The sequence below is a fragment of the Myotis nattereri genome (assembly GCF_964212035.1).
Source record: "Myotis nattereri genome assembly, chromosome: 18".
Classification (NCBI taxonomy): domain Eukaryota; kingdom Metazoa; phylum Chordata; class Mammalia; order Chiroptera; family Vespertilionidae; genus Myotis; species Myotis nattereri.
In genome coordinates, this window is record NC_138093.1 from 8654971 (window position 1) to 8678615 (window position 23645).

A 23645-nucleotide genomic window follows, 5' to 3' on the forward strand; every position below is an offset into this window, starting at 1 on the left:
TCAATTCATTGATTTTTTTGCAATAGAGGGTTAGAGGGTGAGTACTACCTTAGCATTAGCTATTAGCACGAGACCCCTGGACAATGGAAATAACCTCTTTACTGGCCCCACCTGACTCCAGTCTTGCTTCCCTTCAACTTTATCATCACAGGTCCTTCTAACCCTGGTGGCTCCCCTCTTTCTACCCAATCTCTGAAAATGACACACAAAGACTTCAATTATGTAGACCCTCAGACCCTCTCCTTATCATCTCTTGCTTGCTACTCCTATGATACCCTTCTGTCCCTATCGATCCTTGCACACTCCTCTTTTGTGCTTTAGAAGTACCGAGCCACTGCAGGTGCCTGGAGGCACTGTGCCCCACACTTGCACATAATGCTGTTCCTTCACCTGGATTCTGGGTTTGGGAACACACAGGCTGTATAAAGAGCCAACAATTATTGAGTGCTATGTTCCAGACACTATATGAATTAATTTTTAATAACACTCTATATGTATTATCCCACTTAAACCTCACAACAATCTTATGAGATCAGAAAATTAAAATCCTTCTTTTCAGGTGAGGGAATTGAGGCCTAGAGAAATTAAGCAACTTTCCCGTGATTCCCTAGGGCTTATAGGTAGTGAATCTAGGAGCTGAAGCCAGACAATGTGATGCCAAAGCTCACACTGTTGATCATCACACTGGGCTGACTCTGTGAATCACAGATGAGAGCGGTTGACCTGATGCTATTGTAAATTTCTAATAGTAGGAAAAGACCCAGAATTAAAAATCACTTGTCTAATTTAGGCATGGTGGCTTTAAAACTGGAAGTTATTACAATGATAAACTCAAGGTCAACATTAGGTTATGGTATTTGTATCATATTTTAGAGAACTTAGTTTTAATGTACTTAATTAGCTTTGTTCATAGATATCCTGTCAACAAATGTCTTTGTCTTTTAGAAGACATCTCTCCTAAGATACTGCCATCACACTTGAAGAGAAATAAGATGCAAAGGTACAAGGCTTCTTAGAGGGCAAGAAGGTATGTTCTGGCACTTTCTCACCGTGAGACCTGCAATTCCAATACCGACAATTCCGATGAGCTGGAGCTTAACACTGATTATGGTCTCAATTTCATCAATGCAGTTCTGTTGTGGAAAAAAAGAGTCAGGAATAACAACTGATGGCACAGTAGTCCCCCCTTACCCATGGGGGATACATCCCAAGACCCCCAGTGGAAGCCCGAAACCACAGACAGTACCAAACCCTGTATATACTATGTTTTCCCTACACATACATTCCTTTGCACCGAGAGGAAGCACTTTAGTTTCTCTTTGGCATATCTGAATTGCCAGCATCACTACTCTTGCCATTTGGGGCCATTATTGAGTAAAATAAGGGCAACTGGAACACAAGCACTGTGACACTGTGACGGTCGATCTGCTAACTGAGAGGGCTACTAAGTGATTGAAGGGCAGGTAGCGTGTACGGCGTGAAAGGGACCACGTGTTCTTCAAAGAGTTTTCAGAACCTGGCATAGTTCTGACACACAGCACTTAACAGTGAAGCATATATCAGCGCTGGGCCTCCCATGGAGAGGCGAGGGTAGCACCTTGGGTGTGTACCTCTAGCCCTGGTGAGCTGAAATTTTTGTTGTTGTTAATCCTCACCCGAGGATATTTTTCCATTGATTTTTAGAGAGAGTGGGAAGGAGGGAGAGAGACACAGAGAGAGAAACATCGATGTGAGAGACACATCGATTTGGTTGCCTCCTGCACATGCTCAGGGCTGGGGATTGAGGCTGCAACCGAGGTACGTGCCCTTGACAGGAATCAAACTTGGGACCCTTCAGTCCACGGGCCAACACTCCATCCACTGAGCCAAACTGGCTAGGGCCCTGGTGAGCTTAATTAATGCCAGAGAATCTGCATCATTCCCCAGGGTCCCGGGAGACGGGGACTCAGCACTGCTCCCCTTACGTTACAAAGAATAAAGCCAAGGCCCGGAAGGCATAGGGAGAGAGCCTCCGAGAATGAGTCTCCACCCAGAGGCAGGGGCCATCTTACACTCCAGGCAGGAGAGGACCCTGCTGGACACGCTTACCTTGTGTCCCAGAAGCTCCTTTGGGCATGTGGGTTGGACCTGTTCAGAACTTTCTTTTCCGCAGCACTGAAACTAGAGTCAGAAAAGAGCTTTAGGACTGGGACAGGGAGCAGCAGCTGCACTCTGGGCGCCATTGCTAAGGACCGGGTGCGGCAGCAACACAGCAGCGACGAGGCCCCGTCACCGCACCCTGGAAAGAGTGGAGCCCCATAATTGTGCAGGCAGGACAAGAAAGTGACTTCTCTAAAGGTGGCTGAGTTTTATGATGGGAAGTGACTCAAGACAACCCAAACAGGGCACGAAGTTAATTTCAGTGTCTGTGTGAACTGCTGTTTTTTAGACAGGAGGTGGGCCTTCAGATTTTTTTCTCTCAGCTTGGGGGTAATTTAACCTGCCGGGTAGCTGAAGTTTTATGAGCTTCGGGAAGGGCTCCTTCATTGGGGACAGTCTGGGATGAAGCAGAAGAGTGGCCACAGTAAACTCCAGGGGCTAAAAGATCAGGGCTTGGACTGGCCGGCACACAGGTGTCCGCCCTGGGGCTGGCCCTTCAAAGACAAAGGAACCTGTGTGCAGGCAGGTCCTGGGGGAGGGGAGGCTGAACAGGATAAATCTGGGCACCTTCCAGGTCATTGCCGTGACAGACAAGAACTGGGCTACCTGAAAACACCTGGCCCAGAGGCATCGCTCCGTCTCTGTGTCACAGCGGTTAGGTCCACAGGACCCTGTGAGCCTCCCCTCATGACGGCATGTAGCCCCGAGCTGGGCACGGAGGCAGGTCTTCCCAGAAGAAAAGGAGCCTGCTGTGTCAGGTGCCCCTTTAGTTTACAAACGAGGGAGCCGAGTATCAGGGAGGCAAGGAACTTGCTCCAGGTCACAGAGCTGTCCAAAAGCAGAGCTGCAGCTAAGAATGACCTTTTCTGACCTGAAGGTCATGGTTGTCTCTGTTACACCACAATGCCACCCTTGGAGAGAAGCCAATGTGTATTTGGGCGGCTTTCTGGGCATTCTTATTTGTGCTCTTTTGTCTCTTTGGGGCACATGTCCCGACTTCCTCTCATGAACTCTGTGTTGGGCCTCTTCCTCTACCGCAGTGGTTCTCAACCATCTGGCCCTTTAAATACAGTTCCTCATGTTGTGACCCAACCATAAAATTATTTTCATTGCTACTTCATAACTGTAATGTTGCTACTGTTATGAATCGTAATGTAAATATCTGATATGCAGGATGGTCTTAGGTGACCCCTGTGAAAGGGTCGTTCGACTGCCAAAGGGGTCACGACCCACAGGTTGAGAACCGCTGCTCTACCGGATTCTATGCATGTGAGCTTGGCTCCCATGAGGGCAGAAATACAGTGTTGCCACTGCACTTGGCCTCATTGGATCTACTCTTGTTTATTTATTGATTGAAATTTACCAAAAATAAAGTTTTATTTCTTTCTAAGTGTTTTAAAAATTAGGCCTATACAACCTAATTATATAGTAGAACCCACTATATAAAAGCCAAATAAAATTTACAACAACTCTGGAAAACATAAAAAATATAATTTTTTGCTATTATATTTGCCAGTCTTTGTGAATTAAAGCTGCTTGCTTAAGTATCATGGCAAATAATGAATAAATATGCAAATAATATATATACTATGATATGAATTCCTGAACATCTCTTTAGGTTGGGAAAATAGCATGAGGAAATATTTAGTAAGAAACTCTAGATATAGGAAAATTCTTTATGGATGTTTTCCAACAGTAAACTTACACTATTAGTATATGTATATATATTTGCACATAGAAATACATGTACACATATATATACATATATATTATAACATGTAATTTATAAAACATGCAATATCACATGCATTTTATTTTTAATCCAGATGATCAGAGAGAACCTGGCTTGTGCGTCATCTTTAGAAGATGCGATTTTAAGGAAGAAGTAAAGTTACTTACTGCTGAGTGGAAGGTAATGAGAGTCCCGTTTCCCCTTCCCCTGTCTTTAAGGTAATCGTTATAAGCCTCTTCATACATGGTCTGAACATGTCGGATAGCCTGAAAAATGCCAGGAAAACCGAGGGGATGATGAGTGGGAAGTTTCAAACGTTCTCCTTTCATCAAGGAATACCCCCTCTTCCTTGCCCTTCAAAAATACGACCTTTCCATATGTTTACCTGTATTTTTAAGATAATGCTGCATATATGGAACAGATGATAGGTTCTGGAGTTTCTAAGCAACTTTTGAAGATGGAAGGATAGACTAATCAAGAATAATTTTCATAGACTAGAAAGATTTCTTACAGTGGAGGGTCTCGAACCTGAATGGACATCAGCATCAACTGGATGCCAGCCTTCCAGGCCGCCCAGGTGATTGTGATGCATGGCCAGGTCAGGACCTATGCTGCTTGGTACCCCACTGGTAAAAGTACTCAAATCTTTTCATGACACGGTTTCAAAGGTTTATGACCAGGGAAACCTGTCAGCATTCAAATATCACACAAAATTCAGAGAACAATTTTTCTAGTATGAAGGCCTGGGATCCCAAATCCACAGAAATCTCAAAGAACCGTAAGACCAATTCCTTTACCTATTAACATAACCAGCTACCTTAGGAAAATGCCAAACAAGGTGATTTTATTTATTATACATGTTTACCATTTTTTAAAATCTAAAATAATTTCATAAACACCATAGTGACAGCCCGTGAGTTTATGTGAAATATAGTAAACTTAAGATTCCATTCTTGTTCCTGTCCCTTTTCACTCCTCTCTTTACCACAGTGTGTTTTAATCTCCTAAAAGGCCACTTCCTCTGTGGGTTCTCCCGATGGCCGTTCTGGACACCTACAGTCTGAGCACAAATCTAAATAAACTGGCTTCACTGGCTCACAGAGGTCAGCGTTAGTTTTTGAGGGTGTCCTGGCCCCTGCCCAGGCCAAGCCCTAAGGACAAAGATGGTCACAGGGATGAGAATGCACATTCTCGCCGAACCCTCTCCCTCATGTCTGCAATCTGACCCCTATTCCATTTCAAACAGGATAATCTTATACTATTGACCCTTTAAAAAAATCATAGGCCCCTTTATAAATCTAATGAAAGTTATGACCTATCTCCCCCCAAAAATGTGTGCACATATGTGCTGCACACTCATATGCTCAGTTCCAAATAATACTTCCAGGTTAAAGAGTTCTGCGTAAACAGTATTTGTGGGGATTATTTGGTTTTGTAATATCACTGTGGGTATCACTGTCCTCATTTCCTTTTCCATAACAAGAACACTTTAACCATTATGAAAAGAAACTGTAAGTCGGTTTTACTTACTATATCCTTGCCTATGAAAGCAAACACTCCAGTGGTTACTTCAGCAGCAAATATCACCAGCAGGCAGGTGAAAAACTGCAAAGAGAAGATACTAACTTCACTAATTCAGTAACTTTTCAATGTGTCTAGCTCTTTGATTCTAGTTCCACTTGAAAACCATTAGGCAAAGTTATTACTTTGAATTGATATAGCAAGAAGCATTTGCTCCGCAGTGCCCTTGTAGTTCATTCGTTCGTTCATTCATTCATTCTTTCATTCATTATTTCATTCATGTAGCAATTGTTTATTGAGCATTTATTCTGTCCAGGCACTGTCCTTGGTGCTGGGTGTGCAGTGGTGCATAACTAAGATCCTCATGCCTCTGCTATCATGGACCTCATAGTAGGAAGGAGAAGAGATGATAAATGAGTAAAGCAATAAAAGTTGAGTAAGATAATTTCAGATAGCGATATACAAATCCCACCACCTGTGTTCAGTGAGCACTCGGTGGACAAAAGAGGTTCTGTAAAAACATAAGAGAGGCAGTAGAGAGGGACTGGTGGGGCCTGGCTTTGGGGAAGGTGTGACCTGAGACTGCAGTCTGGAAGCTTTTTTGAGGGGGTGGCGGTGGAGGTGGAGGTGCCCTGGACAGATTTCTGTTCCAGCCTATTGGGTCTGCTCGGATCTAACTAAGCTCAGTGATGAACAAGAGAGAGAGATGCTTGGCAGGGGAAAGAGAGAATGGAGGGTAAGGAAATGAGTTAGACATTTTACATCGCAAAAATCAACGACTGCAATGAGCAAGGACAAGCAGCCTAATACACCTGCTGTGTCTGACGCCTTGTGGAGAAATAGAAACACTTCTCTTCCTGCCCGGCTTCTCCCTTCTCCCTGCTTCTCTTAGGTCACGCTGGCATTGGCTGCGGAGCAGTTAACAGCAATTACTCCATGTTTTAAAAGACACAGGCTGCTTGTTAAAATGAGCCACAAGAGGGGTGTCTGGTGAAGGTATTGCTCTCAAATGGCAATGCTTTTCCTGTAGATAACAGCCCTTCCCTGGCTATTGGAACCTGTTAGCTGCCTCACTTGCTATGAAACAGTATTTTTTTAAAGAACAATCATAATTGCCCCTTTTAATTACTAGACACTTTTCCTCCCCAAACATCTTTACACTAATGACCTCATCCTCCCTCCCCCACACCCCCCACCCCCCTCCCCAGACTTTCCACTTGAGGCCAGGACAAAGATAATATTGTTCTTATGCAAGCAATGGAGGAACGAGACTCAGGGAGAGGGGTGATTGCCAAGGTCTCAGTGGGTCAGGGAAAGAGCTGGCTTGGAGGCCAGACATGGGGGTCCCTGCAGATCAATTCCCTTCCCTCTCCCCCCTGGTGCCCACTTACAGATCCGAGCACACACTGTGACTCTCGCATGGCTCCACAGCACCCGAAGAAGCCCACGGCCATCATCAGGGCCCCTGCTCCCACCAGCACGTAGAGCCCTGTGGAAAGAGGGTGGACAGGACGCTGATTCTAGCACGTGCTCCCTGCACGGTCCTGACACCACTGCTCCAGTGGCTGCAGGGCAGGACACTGGTTGTTAATAATACAGTGGGTGACACTTGTGGAAAGCTTGCTGAGTCTTCACTCACCTGATTTAAGCGGCACAAGGATCTTGAGAGGTAGGGCTCCTATTGTCCCCCATGAACAAAGATAGCCGAGCTTACCAAAGTGAGGGGACCTGCTCAGCAAGGAATGGAAGCTGACTGGTCTGTCCCATCTCCATCCCCCCTGCTCTCAGTCATCCCACAGGCCTCCTATATGCCAGGCACCTCATCTTCCAGATTCCCATCAGCCCTGGGGAGTGGGTGTTGCTACCATTGGTGTGAAATTGATGGCATTGAGTCAGAAGCCGTCAGGAGTCAGTACCAGAGCGGGGACCTCACCCACAGCACCCTAGGAGCCCTTTGCTGCTCATGGGACTCTGGAATTAATGGCTGTCTCCATCTCCTGAGAGGCCATGAGGACACGGTGTCTGGGAGGGAAAGGGGGCTGAGATCTGCCCAGGCACAGATGGGGAAGCAGGCAGAGGATGGGACACAAGAGGGGGCTTTGGTTAAGGAGAGGAGGGAGGACACAGCGATCAGGCAATAGGTTTTGTGTGAATTTTAAACTTTGGAGGGCAACACCACATCCACTGGACCTATGGGAGGTTGTGTTACAAGAACAACCACTGAGGAGGTGAGAAGGTAAGATACCAGTACAGCAAATAATGCTGCTATTAATATAACACCAGCTACCTTTATTCAGGGCTCATTTTCTCCAGGCACTGATTTATTCATTTAATCTTCACGAAGCAGATACCATTATTATCTCCATTTTTTTTTTTTTAGACAGAGGAACTGGGCTCCAAAAGGTTAAGCAATTTGCCTGAGATCATCGAGCTGGGATAAAAATATCCATCTCGTGGCCATTTTCCTACCCTGCCTCTGCAGCATAATAGCAGCCTTAATTCAGCGGGAATTCCACTTACTACCGAAGTCGGGCCACAGGAACAGTTGTTCTCACAGGGGAAGAAAAGGGCAGAGATGTTCTTGTTCTGAGAGAAACGAAGCCAAGTCTTTTCTTATTTCCTCCTCTGATCCTGAGATAAGTTAGAACACAATACCAGGCCTGGCACTTGACTCGCTTAGAAAAATGCCGATCACCACTATGTTATTTTTTTGCATTTTATTCATATGAGTCACCTGGAAACCACTCCTATTCATAGCAAGGGTGGGGAGCTGGGTGCCACACCCATGGGGAAACCCTGAGCCTGGCCTGCAGGGTCCCTCCGGGGGCCCCTCTGGGTGCTGACAGTGTTTGTGGGCACTGACCGATCTGTTCCCCGACGCGATGGCTGCTCTGCTTCCTGCCAGGCACGCACTGTTCTCGGGCCCTTTTCTGGGCCAGGGAAGCCCTTTGCTCTGCAGTCCTAGGAGCTTTGCCACTTCCTCCTCTCTCCTTCCCTCTAAAGGAGTGATTGCATGGGGAATGGATGTGATAACGAGAGAAATGATTCCATATTTAAATACTAGTAATACTATTGTTGGTCCCACTGCCTAAACACCTTATTGTTTTTAAAAATTTAAGTTTCAAAGTGTTTTTGTTCCTATCATCTCATTGACTCCTCAAAACACCCCCATAGGTAAGGCAAGTGTTACATTTCTCTTTTACTCATGGGGGTCAGGGGAGCAAGAGGGCTCCAGGCAGGACACGCAGGCTGGAGGAGGTTCCTACCCCACCCACACAGGCGCAGGGCAGCCACCACACCGCCAAGTCAGTTTCCTCACAGAATGTCTCATGGGCGGACCACCTCACTGTATCCGTTTCCTGCTTACAACTGTTCATTGCCTCCCCACTGCCAGACACAGTCCACAGGTTCTGCTTGGGGCCACAGCCTAGGCCCCCCACCCCCTGATCCTTATCCATCCTGCACTCCAGCCACATGGGAATTCACGGGGCTCTAACCATGTGGCTCTTTGCCATTTTGTGCATTTGCAGATTCTCATATGTGTCTTCCTCTGTAGATGTGAAACTTTATTCATCTGACCTAGAATATGCCTAGTACATGGCAGAAATCTCAGTCCGTGTTGTTGGGTGTGAAGAGTAAGAGAGAGCAAACCAGATCTGAAGTCCTGGACTGGCTGTCTGCCATCGCTCATCGTGACTTAAGAGACACACGCTGGAAAAACACCCCAGCAGATGTCCAAGAAGCCACACAGGGCTGGGCTCTCCCAAGGTCTAGTAGCTGAGGACATGGCTGCATTCCCTGAGAAAAGGCCCCAGTGCAGCAGACAGAGGCCCCAGGGCCTGAGGAGGACAGAGCTGCCCCCACTGGCAACAAGCTCGCTGGTCCCTCGGGCAGAGTCCTTGCCCTTCTGAAATCATGAGCTCCCTGAGAAAATGTGCTTATTTGTACAATATTATTTGGACTCATATGTTAGGCTGTCAGAGTCCCAGAGCTCACAGCAAAACGCCCTGATGCTGCCCCAGCAGCCCCAGCCCCTGAGGCCTCTCCTTAGCAAACCTCTGTGTGTATTGGGCCCACGACTCAGCCCAGCGCCAATGAGCCCTGGTTGTTGGAGCTGAAGGGAAGATCAGGAGAAACTCAACAAGTGGCAAGGTCCCTTGGGCCTGCTGATCTAGTTGTTAATACTCAGCACACCACTGTGGCTTCCCAGGCTACCTTCTTCTCTTCTGATCTGGCTCCAAAAATAGCTGTTGAATGAATACATTAATTGTCACATTTTAATTCCAAGATGGTTTCTGCAGAGCCCTCTCCCTCCCGCAGCAGCCTGTGTGACAAGTGTCTGACCTATTTCCCAATTCCCCAGGCTTCCCGAGGCCTATTCCCCTGGACTTGGAAAGAAGGGAAACCACTTTGAAATTGCATTTTTATCACAGCTGGGCCTCCAGATGCATGGTCCCCAGGTGACAGGCTGCCAGAAATGCCCTGACCACACCCTCACTTGTTTCTTAGGTCTCAGACTCTTCAGTTAACACGGAGAGGAGACACAGCGCCCTCCTCAAAGCCCTGTCTGCGTCCGTCCGCTGGCTTTACAATGGCCCCCCCTTCAGGGACTGGATGGTGCGTGGCACGGTCATTAATTAGAGTGGCTTTGTGGCAGCAGATGGTTTTCATAGCCGGCTAATGACTATTTTTCATCTAAAAATATTTTTCTATGCCTCTGCAACTCTCCCTCCCTCTCTCCCAGCTTGCCCTGGACGCACATAATTATAGGTGTGTCTGGAATATTGGATGGGACTTAGTTCATGGGGAAGGTGAGGTCTTGGGTTCTCTCTAAGGAACAGCAGCCGTCAGTTACTAAGCACTGTTCTAACGTATCCGTCACAGACTCATTCAACCCACTTCCCAGAGCCTGGGCCTGGACAGTGCAGCCACCAGGAGCTGCTGCTTGAGAAGACAAGCAGTGACATCAGCCACTCTCCTGTTCTGACTACCTGGTGTCTCACCCCTCCTTCATCCTTTGGTCTCGTGTTCTCTTATGCGTCCGCAGGCTGGCTCTCTCTGCAGCCTGCCCTCATTCCACAAATAACCACAGCAAATATTTATTCAGGGCTATGACACATCAGGTATTAAATCTGTTAAATCACCGACTCACACGGCCCTATGAAGGATTTATATTGCACAGCTGAGGAATCTGAGACTCAGAGAAGGTAAGCGATGTTCCTCAGAGTGCACAGCTAGTGAGGGGCACACCTGGCCTGAGCCAGGGCTCAGCTCCAAAGTGCACACCCGAACTCCTTCCAATAGAACTCAGAACGGGACTCTCTTAGCTCGAAATCCATTAATTTTGCAATTTGTAAGTGCAGGAGGGTTCTTTTTTTTCTTGCTTGGGAAAAGCAGCGGGGAGGAGGGGCGGAGAGCTGTTCTAGATTACTTGTGGGTTTTCCTGGAAAAGTACAGAGCTGGGAGCCAGAGATCCAGGGCTGCCAACTGGCTTTCGGTAAAGCCTCTTGTTCCTCAGTTTTGTTATCTGCGATATGGCCATAACGATCCACTCTATCTTCTAAAGGTGCTTTGGAGAAATTGTCTCAGCCACGCCAGCTACAGCCATCTCTGTTATGCAGCTACCATGACTCTCGGGTACAACTGAGAACCCAGAAGTGAAAAAAAAAAAATGACCAGAGTGAGTCAGTGTTTAAAAGGCAAGCCAGCCCCTCAGCAGGCAGCCTGGAACACAGTCTGTACACAACCTGCCGCAATCCCAGCCGGGCTCCACGACGGAATTCGACAGGGAGCGCAGCCCCAGTCGGCCAGGATCCTGGAGAGCCCAGCAGCTGCTGTCTGTGGGCAACCCCTCCGTGCAGCCAACCTGCGAGCGTCCTCAGCTCAGACATGACTGCATGTGCTCGAGCCCACAGTCTCTGCAGCCTTCAGGCCGTGGGGACTGCTCCCAGGAGAATCCTGGGCCCTGAGGGGTCTGTCCCCCCAAGACGCCGCCCCAGACACAAACTAACAGCAAGCCAGAGGGCACCTGGTGGGATTTGGAAGGCGAGTTCACTGAAAGATGAAAAAGAAGAAATGGAGAGGGTCTAGGAAACACCAGGTCATTCCAACCGTTCCTCCACTTTTGCCAGGTTCCTTCTCCACGTTGGCACTGGTGGATACAGGCACCGGGGATTGGCTGCCAGGCCTGGGCCTGGACTCACAGGACCTTGAGAAGAGGCAGCAGGCGGAAGTCTACCTCACTCCCTCATGGCCCTGGTGCACTCCCCTCAGGCTGGATCCTGGCAGCGAGGGCTTGTCCAGATCTTTATCCCAAGAAAGGACCGTCTCTCCATCACTCGGGAGGAAGGACCAAGGATCCCAGGAAGAAAAGCATCCCCCCAAAGATGGGAGGGTTTCTCCTACAATGTGTGGCAGTCACCGCCCAGAAGCAGGGAGCCAGGCGACGTGTCTTCTCGAGGTTTCTCTAGAGGGACTCGAGGCTGTGAGGCCCTATTTCTTTAAGAGCCACTTGACTGTGCCAAGCCTGTCCCAAACACTCTTCAGCAGAGGGGGGATAAGAGCTCAGTGGGTTGGTTGTTCTGGAACCTCTTCTGAAAAGAAAGTACACAGACAGTACCCTGTGACATGAAGTGGTTTTCCAAAAACTGGGCCTGCATCTTTTAAAAGTCCGATAACCTCACACGCTTGGCTCTGCAAGTCCTTAAATGGCATCCTGGCATATTTTTCTTCTCGTTTTATTGCTAGAGAACAGGAATCTTTCCTGTTTGGAAATTATTTATTGAGGAAAGACATAATGATTTCTATGAACATGTATATTGCTCAGTGGCTTTACATTATAAGGAGTATTTGAAGTGGAGAAAAGGTCCCTGATTTCACAGGAATGAGCGCAGGCCTGGGTGTCAGCAGACCTGGCTGTGGGCTGAGCCCCCTAGGAAGAGCTGGAGAACCATGGCTACTGCCAGTCCCTGCTGCTTCCCCGGCTGGTCCTTCGTTTCCTGGTTCTGCTGGTGCTAGGATTCTACGATAACCCAGCTCCCTGAGCCCCGAGCACTGACCACAGGTGTCTTCACCACCACCAGCCACTCAGAGGCTGACAAGGGAGAACCAGGGGTGGGCAAACCCACTGCCTGCCCCGGCCACCAAGAATAAGCAAGAGGGATTCTGGCCCTGCAGTGTGGACTGCTGTTTCCCCCCAGAATTCACATCCTCATCTTCTCCATCAGAGAACCCAACCTCCTTGACTCTGAGGTCGGAGAGGGCGGATGCCTCAGCTCCCAGGCAGGTGAGAAGCCCAGGCTTCCGCCAACAGCCCATCCCGACCAGCTGGCCACAACGTCTGGCTTGGGAAGGGGCTCAGGGCCCAAGGAGAGGGGGGCTCAGGACTTTGGTTGGCTTTCCATTGCCAGAGTTGCTTGGAAGATGTACCTGGAGCTGCGGGCAGCCCCTTTGTTGCCTGTGGGAGGAAATCTGCCCAGATGGCGCCGAAGGAAAGCATGGCTAAGAGCTGGCTACAGACTGGATTCAGTTACATCACTCGTGGCCCCGAGACCATGCTAATCCCGGACTTCTGTTATGTGAGCCAAGACATTTCTGCTTTGCTCAAGATGGTTTGCGTTGTTTCTGGGATTTGCAATGAAAAGAGTCCTTAAAGATATGTCCCTAAAGATATGCCGTGTCTTGCATCTCGAACAGCCGCATTGCTTTAGGTTAGAAAAAACGATGAGAATGTTTGCATAGAGCTCGTTGAATGAATACACACCCCATTCCGATTTAGCCACGGGAGTGTGTATTAAATACCACTGTGGAGGTGAGTTCACTTTCATCTGAGGAAGTCTGCTCGGCTTCATGAGAAAGGTTTTCTTGTGTTGGCCCCACATCTACACCTGGGAGCTACTAGCTCTTTGTTTCTGGAGCAGAGAGACCAAGGCTGCTCCCTGGACTGAGGTAGATTCTCCCCTCCCCCCCTTCACACACCCACCCTCTCTGACTAAGTAGGACCCCTTAGTTCTGTAATCCAGGTTCTCATCTAAAAATCATGACTATTACTCCTGGTCTTGTTTCCATTACTGGTATCATTTGTTCTTTTGATTCCTTCTGTCCCTGAATTTAATGATGCTTGATAATAGCCTATGCAATAAAAGGCTAATATGTAAATTGACCGAATGACTGGTCACTATGATGCGCACTGACACCAGGGGGCAGACGCTCAATGCAGGAGCTGCCCCCTGGTGGTCAGTGTGCTCCCTCAGGGGGAACACCACTCAGCCAGAAGCCAGGCTGATGGCTGGCAAGTGCAGCCACAGTGGCGGGAGCCTCTCCCGCCTCCACGGCAGCGCTAAGGACCCCTCAGGGGATGTCCTACTGCCGCAGGGAGTGGGCCTAAGCCAGCAGGCAGACATCCCCAAGGGGTCCCCGACTGTGAGGGGGCTCAGGCTAGGCTGAGGAACCTTTCCCCCCCACCCCCAGTGCACAAATGTCGTGCACCGGGCCTCTAGTTGTTTAATAATGCTTAGTAATGTTTGATAATGTTTATTGTTTTCTCTTCCTTTCTTCACAATTCCTACTGCAAGCATCATGGGTTATGCCCTTATGTCTGACTGTATCAATAATCTAGCATGTTCTTTATTGAGTTTATTGGGGTGACACTGGTTCATAAACTTTATAGGTTTCAGGTATACAATTCTATAACACATCATCTGTATATTGTATTGTGTGTCCACCACCTCAAGTCAAGTCTCCTTCCATCACCATTTATGCCCCCCATACCCTTTCTACTCAATCTAGCTTGTTCTTTTCAGTCCTGTGCCTCTCCTCATTCCATTGCTGCCCAAAGAATCTCTTTAAAATTGCAGTGTGGTCAGACCTCCCCCGAGCCCTAAATTAGTCTTCTACTCCCTACCAGATTAACTAACCCGAACACTCACAGCCCTCTATACTTGCCCTCCGTGCCTCCCCAACAACTGTAATCTTACCTCCCCCCATGCCCGGCCCTCTACACTCCACGGAGACTCCCCTGCCCAGCAGGGCTGGCTAATCGCTGTCCCGCAGACACGCCTTGTCCTCTTGCCCCAATACCTCTGCAGTCCTCATGCTTCATCCTCTCCCTTGATGACAGCCTGTTTTTTTAAACATAATTCCGTTCCTTCCTGCCTTGCCAGCCTGGAGTGACCTGGTGTACCCTCTGCAAACACAACTTTGCTGGCATTCCGTCACACAGTAGTTCCTATTATAGTTAAACTGTCACATCTGAGAGTCTTTTCAAATAGATGCAAGTTACATGGGGCAAGTCCAGTGTCCTCACACTTTTTTGTGTGACCACAGAGCCCAGGATTCTAGATGCTGGCTGGTGTCCCCATGGATAGGTTCCATTTTTTCCAAACAGAGGAGCCTACAGAAGACAGAAAGAATAGAGGCACCCCTGCTTGAATGCATAACCATGTTTGCCTAAAACCAAATACCATATGAAATCCCAAATTTAAAATAACCACGGAGACATTTGAACAGCCAGATTTGATCATCGTTGAAAGAGAGATGAATTCTTTTACATTTTTTCAAATCACTTAGGTCTTTGTGGCCTTTAAAAAGGCTGTTCTTGCCCTAGCCAGTGACTCAGTGGTTAGAACATCGGCCTTCACACTGAGGGGTCGAGGGTTCTATTCCCAGTCAAGGGCATGTACCTGGGTTGTGGGCTCGATCCCCAGTCCTGGCCTGGGCAGGTGTGGAAGGCAACCAATTGATGTGTCTCTCTCCACATTGATGTTTTATTTTCTCTCTCTCTCTCTCTCTCTCTCTCTCTCTCTCTCTCTCTCCCCCCCCCCCCTCTCCCACTCTAAAAATCAATGGATATTTTTTCATTGGGTGAGGATTAACAAAACATAATAATAACAAAAATAGCGTTTTCTTTACTGTGGCTGGAATTTCCAGGTCAAGCTCAGAAATCACCTAACAGTGCTGACATCTTTCAGCCTCCAACATGGTGGTGTGGTGACTGGTGTTAGGTGGTTAGTTATTCAAACAACCCGAAGGAGAATGTATGACTGCAGCTGAACTGGTAGATGCTACCCAGGGGTGGGTTCTGACTGAGGGACTCCTCCCCATCTACCTGGATGGAAAGTCCTGGCAGTCACACCTGAGGACTCTGAGATGAACAGGGCTGCGGTGCAAACCCAATGGCAAGTGAAGAGCAGACAGGCTGAACGCTAATACCCCGACTGCCAACATGCCTGGATTTTAGGAGCAAAGGACTCCCACTGTTTTATTGGGACTGACCTCATGTTAGAACATCAAGTAACTGAATTCAGAGCAGGGAGGGAAAATGATGTCAAGCAACTATTGTGAACGGTTGGGAGGAGCTAGGTTAAGAAGACTCCCCTATAAGTGTATCCTGAACGATCAGCCAGAACCGCCAGCCAGGAGGGAAAGGGTGGCGGCTGCCTGCCATTTATTTGTGATGCTGACTCAGCGTCCTGAATCGGGCTCTCCCGAACTCAGGCTCCCTGGAGCCTATCCGTCCTCCAGGGCCCCGGTCAAGCGCCCCTCTACCCCGAGGCTCATCCCGCCAGCTGCAGCGTTCTCTCTCAGGCTTAATTCAGTGGTAGCCTCTGAATCGCCCACTGGCACTTCACACCTGCTAGAGAGTCTTGTCTGGCCATTGTTTATGTCACATATGTCTGGAGTGGCAGGAATCCCCTGAAAAGTGGATTGCACCTCGCTGTGGTCAATCCAGCGGGCACTGAGTTATGTTTATGCTAAAATGGAGTTAGAAATCGCAGGACAAGTTATGAAATAAGCGGGTCCTGGAATATCAGAAATGAGGGAACTGCAGCCCTTCTCCCCTCCCCTGCCTGCCCGTGTGTCCCTGGAGGTGGTGCAGGCGGAGCTGCATCTGGGGGTTGGGGTCTGCTCTGGGCGAGCGATCGCTTCTGAGGGCTTCAGAGCCAGGACTTCCTCCGGGGAGAGAGAATATGCTAAAGGTGCAGGCTAGCTTTCGGATGGAAGCGTGGGTACCACCTGGAAGCCGTGTGGGTGGAAAAGAGGAGCGTTTCCATGTTAAGCCAGATGGCAGATTCCTCCGCTTCTTCCTTGTAACAGAACTCGGATTTAGTGTAAGTGTCAGAGGCCCTCTGGGGAGCCTGGGCCCCTTTCCAGGCCCAGGGGGACTCTGATTCGTCATTCATTCTCTTCTTGGCCATGATGGTTTAGGCATGAACACACCGTGCCGTTCTGGCCCAGGCTACAGGGAGAAGCCTGCTGGGGAGCCTGACAAAGGTTTGATTCATTCCTGAGAAGGGCCGCATGAGGTGAAACTTCCTTTTCTCTCCTTTGGATGCTGCTGTATGAGGATCCGATGCTTGGAGCCACGGCAGCTGTCTTACAATCCGAGGGGACCTGTGAGGTCCCGAGGGTGGCGAGTAGAGAGATGAGAAATACCTGTGTCCTTGATGACTGTGTCGAACCCTGAGCTAAATCTGGAATGTCCCCACCCCCGTTTCTTTCCCCACATTCCATCCATTTTACATTTTAACCTTTCTGAAATTAGGATGCATGTTTCATGGCCTGTTAGTCACAATGGCAGCGTTTCTTCTTTTCTTAGTGGAACTGAAAATAATTGGGTGTTTACAAAAAGGCTGCATCTAAGACTTGATGAGGCGTGGGATTCCTTATCGCTGTCCATCTTTTAGTGGGTTTGCTGTTACTTTCCCTTAGGAGTGCCCTCATGAGCCTGGCTGCTCTCCTCAGAGGAGGGGTGGGGTGGGAAGGGCAACGGAAGAGGGGGGAACACAATTGGGAGCGGCCCTTCGTGAGGACGTCCCTGGCTCTGCGAGGGGCCTGGACGTGGTCCCTCCCTGGAAGCAGCCCTGCTCTCCTTGGGGTTTGGGGCACACGGTCTCTGCAGAAACCGGCCTCACCCAAGCACAGGGGCACCACGTGCCATCGAGTGCACTCCGCTCTGGCGTGGAGCTTAAAGGGGCGGCGGCATAGGGCCATCACCTGCACCGACAATGGTCTCGGTGTGTGAAACCTAGAGTCCAGGAAGGAGAGACAGAGAGAGAGAGAGAGAGAGAGAGAGAGAGAGAGAGAGAGAGAGAGAGAGAGAGAGAGAGAGACTCTAAACCCAGGGGGAGGCTCAGCTCAGCCCACTGAGCACGTTGCTTCTAAATGGGAGGCACACCCTACCCCATCCCCTCACCTGTTCCTACAGCTGCAGGGAGCTGAGCGGTTGCTCCTCTCCCACTGAGGCCTCCTTCCCAGGACAGCCCTGCCCTCTCTCCCCTACCCTCCCTCTCCTATCCTCTCTCCTGCCTACCCCCGCCCCCCGCCCCCGTTCTCTGCAGTCCCTCGTCACAGAGGGACTGACATAGCACCTCCAAACCCTGTCCAAAGCTGTCTCTTCACGCTGAGTTGTTTTCCTCACAGGCCATTTAGAATGCAAGACCACGAAGCAGAACCCTGACCCTGCAGGGCCCATCCCTGCAGATGGCTGAGTGAGGAATGGAGCGTGGATGCCCACTTCACTGGGCAGGAGGGAGTTCCAAATTCTTTGGAAATGAAGTGTCGTTCATTCTGGGCTGCTTTTCCTGAAGTGGCTGAGAGAAGTACCCTGGGCCAGTCCTCCCACTGGTCTTCCTGGGTCTTGGAGAGCAGAGGGGTGAACCCTGTGACCGCACGGCCCACCGCAGGCCCAGGTGCAGTCTTCAGGGCGTGGCTTCTCCTTTCTCTGTCCCTCTGTCCCTCCCCCTCCCCAGGAGTCCAGGACGGTCTCCCTCGGCCTCTGGGGCCGCCCTGGCTAAAGCTTAGGGAAGCACGTCACTCACCCACGTAGAAGTACTCTGGGGACCTGTCCCCTGATGAGAAATCCTTCATGGTGCCTCCGAACCGAAACCAGAGTCCAAAGGCGATGACGGCCGACCCAGCCAGCTGAAAAGCAAGCAGGAGAGCTTTATAAAGAAGGCGAGGGAAGCGCGTGCACCCAGGAGCGAGCGGTGGCCCAGGGTGCTGGGGGCTGGAAGGCCACATCCTTCACGTTTCACAGAGGAGGTGACATGAAGTGCTTAGAGCCCCCGGGTCCCTGATGTGGCGCTGGAACTGGAGTTTCCCCATTCTGCAGGCTGCCCTGGGGTCATGGGCATACCCAGCCCTGGGCCCCCTGGAGGCGGCTCAGCAAGAACTTTCCAGTACCGGCCCCCTGGAAGGCACCGGTGCCTGCCCCCCTGTCCCTTATGGGCACTCTGGACCTCCTGACCAGCGCCACCCAGAGAGGGGGCCGTGTTTCAGACCTGGGTCACCAAGAGCAGGATGCACTCCAAGACCCGGGGGAAACACGCTTCTCTAATTTGGAAGCAAACACACCACCTCCGACCTGCCCCCTCCCCATGGGCGTGCAGTGCCCAGTGAGAGAGCTGGTTCAGAGGCATCTGAACCCCCCTCCCCTCCCCTGGGGCCTCCTCGGTCACGGTCACTGCCTTGCAGGCGGGGAGGGAGCTTGACCGTTTTTTTTTTTTGTTTTTTTTTTGGTTGCTATTTTGAGTTTCCATGGAAAGTGAGAAAGGAAAAAATAATTTTCTGAAAAAGCATGGTCTGTGTGCCCTGCGGCTCATGGAGAGGCTGAGTGGCTGGCGCGGGCAGCGGCGGGCAGGCTGGCGGCTGGCAGGGTCATCGCCTGCTCCCTGTGGCCACTCTGAGGGCCTCGTGAGGCTCCCCACCGAAGCCGGGGGTCCTGTCCTGCCTCCACGGGACGGTCCCCAAAGCCCCGGCAGGCTCCAGCCCCGCACCCCCTTGTCCACACACACCCATCTGGAATTTCATTGGATCAATCCATCCACAGACGTTCCCTGGGCACCTTTGGGACTCAAGGCACCGGGGGCAAGGGTGCTGAGATGTAAAAGTAGCCCCTGGTTCTGCCACCCCCTCCAGTTAGCATTGGGCTGCCCTGGCCTCTCACCTGGGAACAGGGTAGGGGCTGCTGGAGGCTGTCCCTCCCCACAGGGAGACAGAAGGACGTGGTCAGCGAGGTCGAGGTTTAATAAGGAAAAATAATATCAAAGTCAGGGGCCGGCAGGGCCCTTTGTCCACGGGATCCTTCTCTCCGGGGGGCTATTTGTAAGACCACACCGCCCCTTGGGGCCAGCTGGCTGGGTTTAATCTGAGGATCTTTCCTGCGGGCTCTGTCCCCTCTGGGCCAGCTCCCCCGGTGGCCGGGTCCTCAGAAGCGTGGGGTGACTTCAGCGAGGAGGAGTTGGAGGAGTTAGAGGGCGGCTCGACCAGCTGGAGTCTCTAAGAGTTTCCAGCGCTGAGTTAAGCACTAATTGGATAATGTGAGGGCAGACCCAGGCACTGGGCTCCACCAGCTTGAAAGGATTTTATTTTTATTTTTAAAAAGGGTAACATCGCACGGAAAAATATTGGAAGAAATCATGCTAAAACATTAATAATCTCTGAAGGGTGGGGTTGCAGGTGACTTTTTCTTTTCGCTCTATTTTCTAAGTCTTCTGCAGTAAGCACCTAGTACGCTTCTACGTTTTAAAATGTTGTGGTTTTTAGAAGTATAATATGGTAGTTTGCTTGATCAAGACGAAGTGGGGAGAGTTTCCCTTGGGTCGCGCCTTAGTTTGGGAGGGAAACCAGCGTCAAGGTCATTGCTGTTTCAGGTGCGGGAGAGCAATGCCCTTGGGAAAGCCTCCTCCTCCCAGGAGCACCTGAGGCCGAGGGGCGGATGTGCCCAGCAGAGCCTCGGAGACACCCCTGCCTGCCCGCCTCCGTGGCGACTTGATGGAAAGAGTTTCCAAACACAAAGTGAAATCTATTGACAGAGGCGTCAGGCCAAGGCCTGCAGCCACCCAGCAGACTGTGGGGGAGGGGACTGGTCCCAGGGACACCCTGCCCCGCGGCCACATTTTTGGCAACTCCGTTACACAGACTCTAATTTATGGCTGTCTGGATCATCCCCCCAGATGGAATGCATTTGTCCGCGACTGGCACAGATGTGTTTGATGCATAATGGAAAATTAAAAGAGAGGTTGCAATTTAAAGCCACGGGACAATGAGAAAATATCTGCACTTTGCTCATCCACGCCCCCCCAAACCCCAAACCACACGGGTTTCCTCCTGAGTCAAGGAAACTGTGGCTTAGCTGAATGTCATCACTGTGTGGAGGGAATCCTCCCGCCCGCCGCTGCTCGCCGGCAGGGACATTGGGGAGGACCGGCCAGGCCCCAGGCTGCTCAGGACAGCGGTCACTGCTCTGGAAAGTGGCATCGACAGAGACCATGTCGCCAAAAGGGTCCTTTTAAACTCCCCGTTCCTGTAAGGCTCTTGAATGACTGTGTGCGCTGGGCTTGGGTAGCTCTACTAGAAATTGCTTGAAAAAAAAAAAAAAATCACACCAAGTCTAGCCCAGCCAGGAACACGAGTCCCATCGCTCTGTGGGTCCCCCATCCTGGAAGAGAAGGTTCATTGAGTGACGTGCCAGAAGCCTGCAGCCCCCTGGAATCCTACGTTTTAACCTTCGTAGAACAAAGCCCCAGCCCCCACCCATACTTCCTTTCCTTTCAGTCTCAGCCACAACACTGCACCCCAGCCACTGTCAGAACAAATAAGGAACACGGGGCGACCTCCTTTGGTCCCTTTCCTTCTCTTGTCCCCAGCCCCATCTCCTCTCACTTCCTCCCCGTCTTTTAGGGGATCAGCTGTGGTCCTGGCCGGGGACGGAGCTAGGCATCAGGGAAGCGATGAAAAGGACAGGACTCACCCTAACAGGGAAGGTAACCGCATAAACTAACCAATGCAGTACACGCAGGCAGTGAGCTCGCACCGTCCAGGGACAACCAGTGCTCCGCACAAGCCATTCCGTTTTGATTTACATCTGGAAGAATGACTTAGAAGTCCCTGAGCAGGGAAGGGCTGCAGGGAGGAGTGGACAGTGTGAGTAAGGACTTCGCTTCCTTACCTGGAACACTGTGCTGGGGAGGTTAGAGCCTGGGACTTCAGGGGCGAGTTGGGGCAACCTTGGCTCATGGCTTCTGCTTAGCTTGCTGCCAGCTTGGAGAGCCCATGGCTGAGCCTGGAGGGGAGACGGGAGCCACTCCCTTTGTGGGAACCATTAGGAGAGTCGCCTGAGGCCAGACACAGTGAGGAGCCGCAGGGAAAGCTCTGGCAGGCTGACAGGACCTCCCTCACAGCCCTTCGAGGGAATACCTGGCCAAGTACTGTTTTCAAATTCATTTGCACCAACACTGCAGACACCTCGGAAGGCAGCATGAACACACTGGAATATACACAGCAAACACCTTCCACAGAAAAACAAGACAAAACTAGAGCACGCGTGTCAGTTCTGTGTTTCCCAAACCTGGGGGATGTGTGCTCCGCATCATACATGGACACACAGAGTAACTCTATACATGCCTTTTACAGACAGGAGCGTATGAGCACTTAACACCGTTAGAGCAACACGCATACTCCACTCAGATGGAAGAGTGGACAAAGGCCATACCGGATGCTGGCTTCTGCAGGGTGAACCCCATGTATATACATGACCCAACTCATTTGCATTTCTCTTCTTGGGGATGAAGTCACACAGAGTTGGAAATGACACTTCAACCCTACAGCTGCCATTAAAGGCTTTTAAGCTGATATGTGCTCTTGGCAGTTCTCACCCCGGATGGAGTCACGTGACGAGCACTCACGCTTCCTGACGTGTCTGCACACCAGCCTGACACATAGGGCAGTGGTCTCGCCCTTCAGCAGGCGGCAGGGAGAGGCGCATGTGCTCTGGAAGACGATGCTAATTTTCTCCACGAGGAAAGCCAGCTCCCAACGCTTTCATCCCAGTGAAAGCCAAGGCAAGGATTCAGATGGCACGTTCTCAGAATGGAGGATTTTGTCAAGAAACACAGGAGCCCAATGCCACAGGACATCCTGCACAAGCACCCCCGAGGACCCTGGCTGCCCTTGTCTCAACGTCAGGACCAGGTGAGAGGTGAGGTGGAACTGGGGGCAGGACCCTGGCCGGGGTGAGGAGATGGCTAATCATGAGATACCCGTGGTTCTGATTTTCCCTAGGACTTTCCTCCTCATAATTTCCTAGGAACGGCGCATGCGAAGGAATTCCTGAAAGACCTCCTTCAGGTAAGGATCTATTTTTAAATCAATCCGTGCTTAATTCTGTGCACTGATGGAAGGGTTCCGCACTCCAAACCACGACCACATCGGGAGTTTTATGCATCTTGGAGAGAACTTCGGGTTATGTGTTTGTGCTAAACATACCTTCTTCTGTTTAGGTTGTTATGAAGTAACCTGCGTGGATCAAGTGGCATTGCCAGGAGACAGTAGAGAGGTGCTGGGGGGATACCACGCTCAGGGCAGGAAACTAACCTGATGAAAAGCTTGCTGTGAATGATGAGGCTGATAACTATAAACAGTGGAAAGTGTGTTGTATTTATTCCATGGTTACACATACTAGTAATGCGCTTTCCCTAGAGAAATACAGGGAGAGGAGGAGGGGAGGAGGGGCCAGCAAGAATTGGGAGAAAGATGATAGCTGCACAGTTTCCTTTAAACAGCAAAATAAATGTCACAAACCACTGGCTAGGGGTTCCAGGGAGCAGATGGCTTTATCAAGTGAACATCAAATACACAGAGAACTAAAATCTAACCCACCAGGTCACCCAAGTGGCTTACACGTGACGTCTGCCTTCCCTCACCCAGGAGATGAGCTCTCGGAGGACAACAATGGTCTTCTGTGTCCTCTGGACTTCTTCCTTGCAGCATCCAGCTGGCTCTTGTCCCAGGCTCAGCCACTGAGTAAACAGTTACCTGAGGGCTACACTGACTACTGCGACATCTCATCTCTATCGAGCTTTATGTCAACAAAGACAGGACATTAAACAATATTTACTTAATAGCCTAATATCTTTCATGATAGCTTGAGAGCCCCGGCCAGGTGGCTCAGTTGTTTGGAGTATCATCTTGTACACCAAGAGGTTGCTGGTTCGATTCCCAATAAGGGCACATACCTAGGTTGCGGGTTCGATCCCCAGTTGGGGAGCGTAAGGGAGGCAGCTGATTGATGTTTCTCTTTGACACAGATGTCTCTCTCTCTCTCTCTCTCTCTCTCTCTCTCTCTCTCTCTCTCTCGGCAGTCAAACATATCCTTGGGTAAGGATTAAAGAAAAAGCCTGCAAGAACTACTCTTGAGCAGATAAACAGGATTCTTACATATCAGTCAATGACAAAGATCATCACCCAATTTTAG

At 50.2% G+C, this 23645-nt stretch overlaps 1 protein-coding gene across 1 annotated transcript in view; it reads right to left on the reverse strand.

Annotated features, from left to right (window-relative positions):
• TSPAN2 (tetraspanin 2) overlaps nt 1-23645 on the reverse strand; it is a 33801-nt gene that overhangs the window by 3731 nt on the left and 6425 nt on the right. The window contains exons 2-7 of the mRNA XM_081113069.1: nt 18211-18313; nt 6784-6881; nt 5402-5476; nt 4039-4137; nt 2089-2160; nt 1050-1133 (exon numbers count right to left, since the gene is read on the reverse strand). Coding sequence (XP_080969195.1) covers nt 1050-1133; nt 2089-2160; nt 4039-4137; nt 5402-5476; nt 6784-6881; nt 18211-18313 — 531 coding nt within the window. The remainder of the gene's footprint in view (nt 1-1049; nt 1134-2088; nt 2161-4038; nt 4138-5401; nt 5477-6783; nt 6882-18210; nt 18314-23645) is intronic.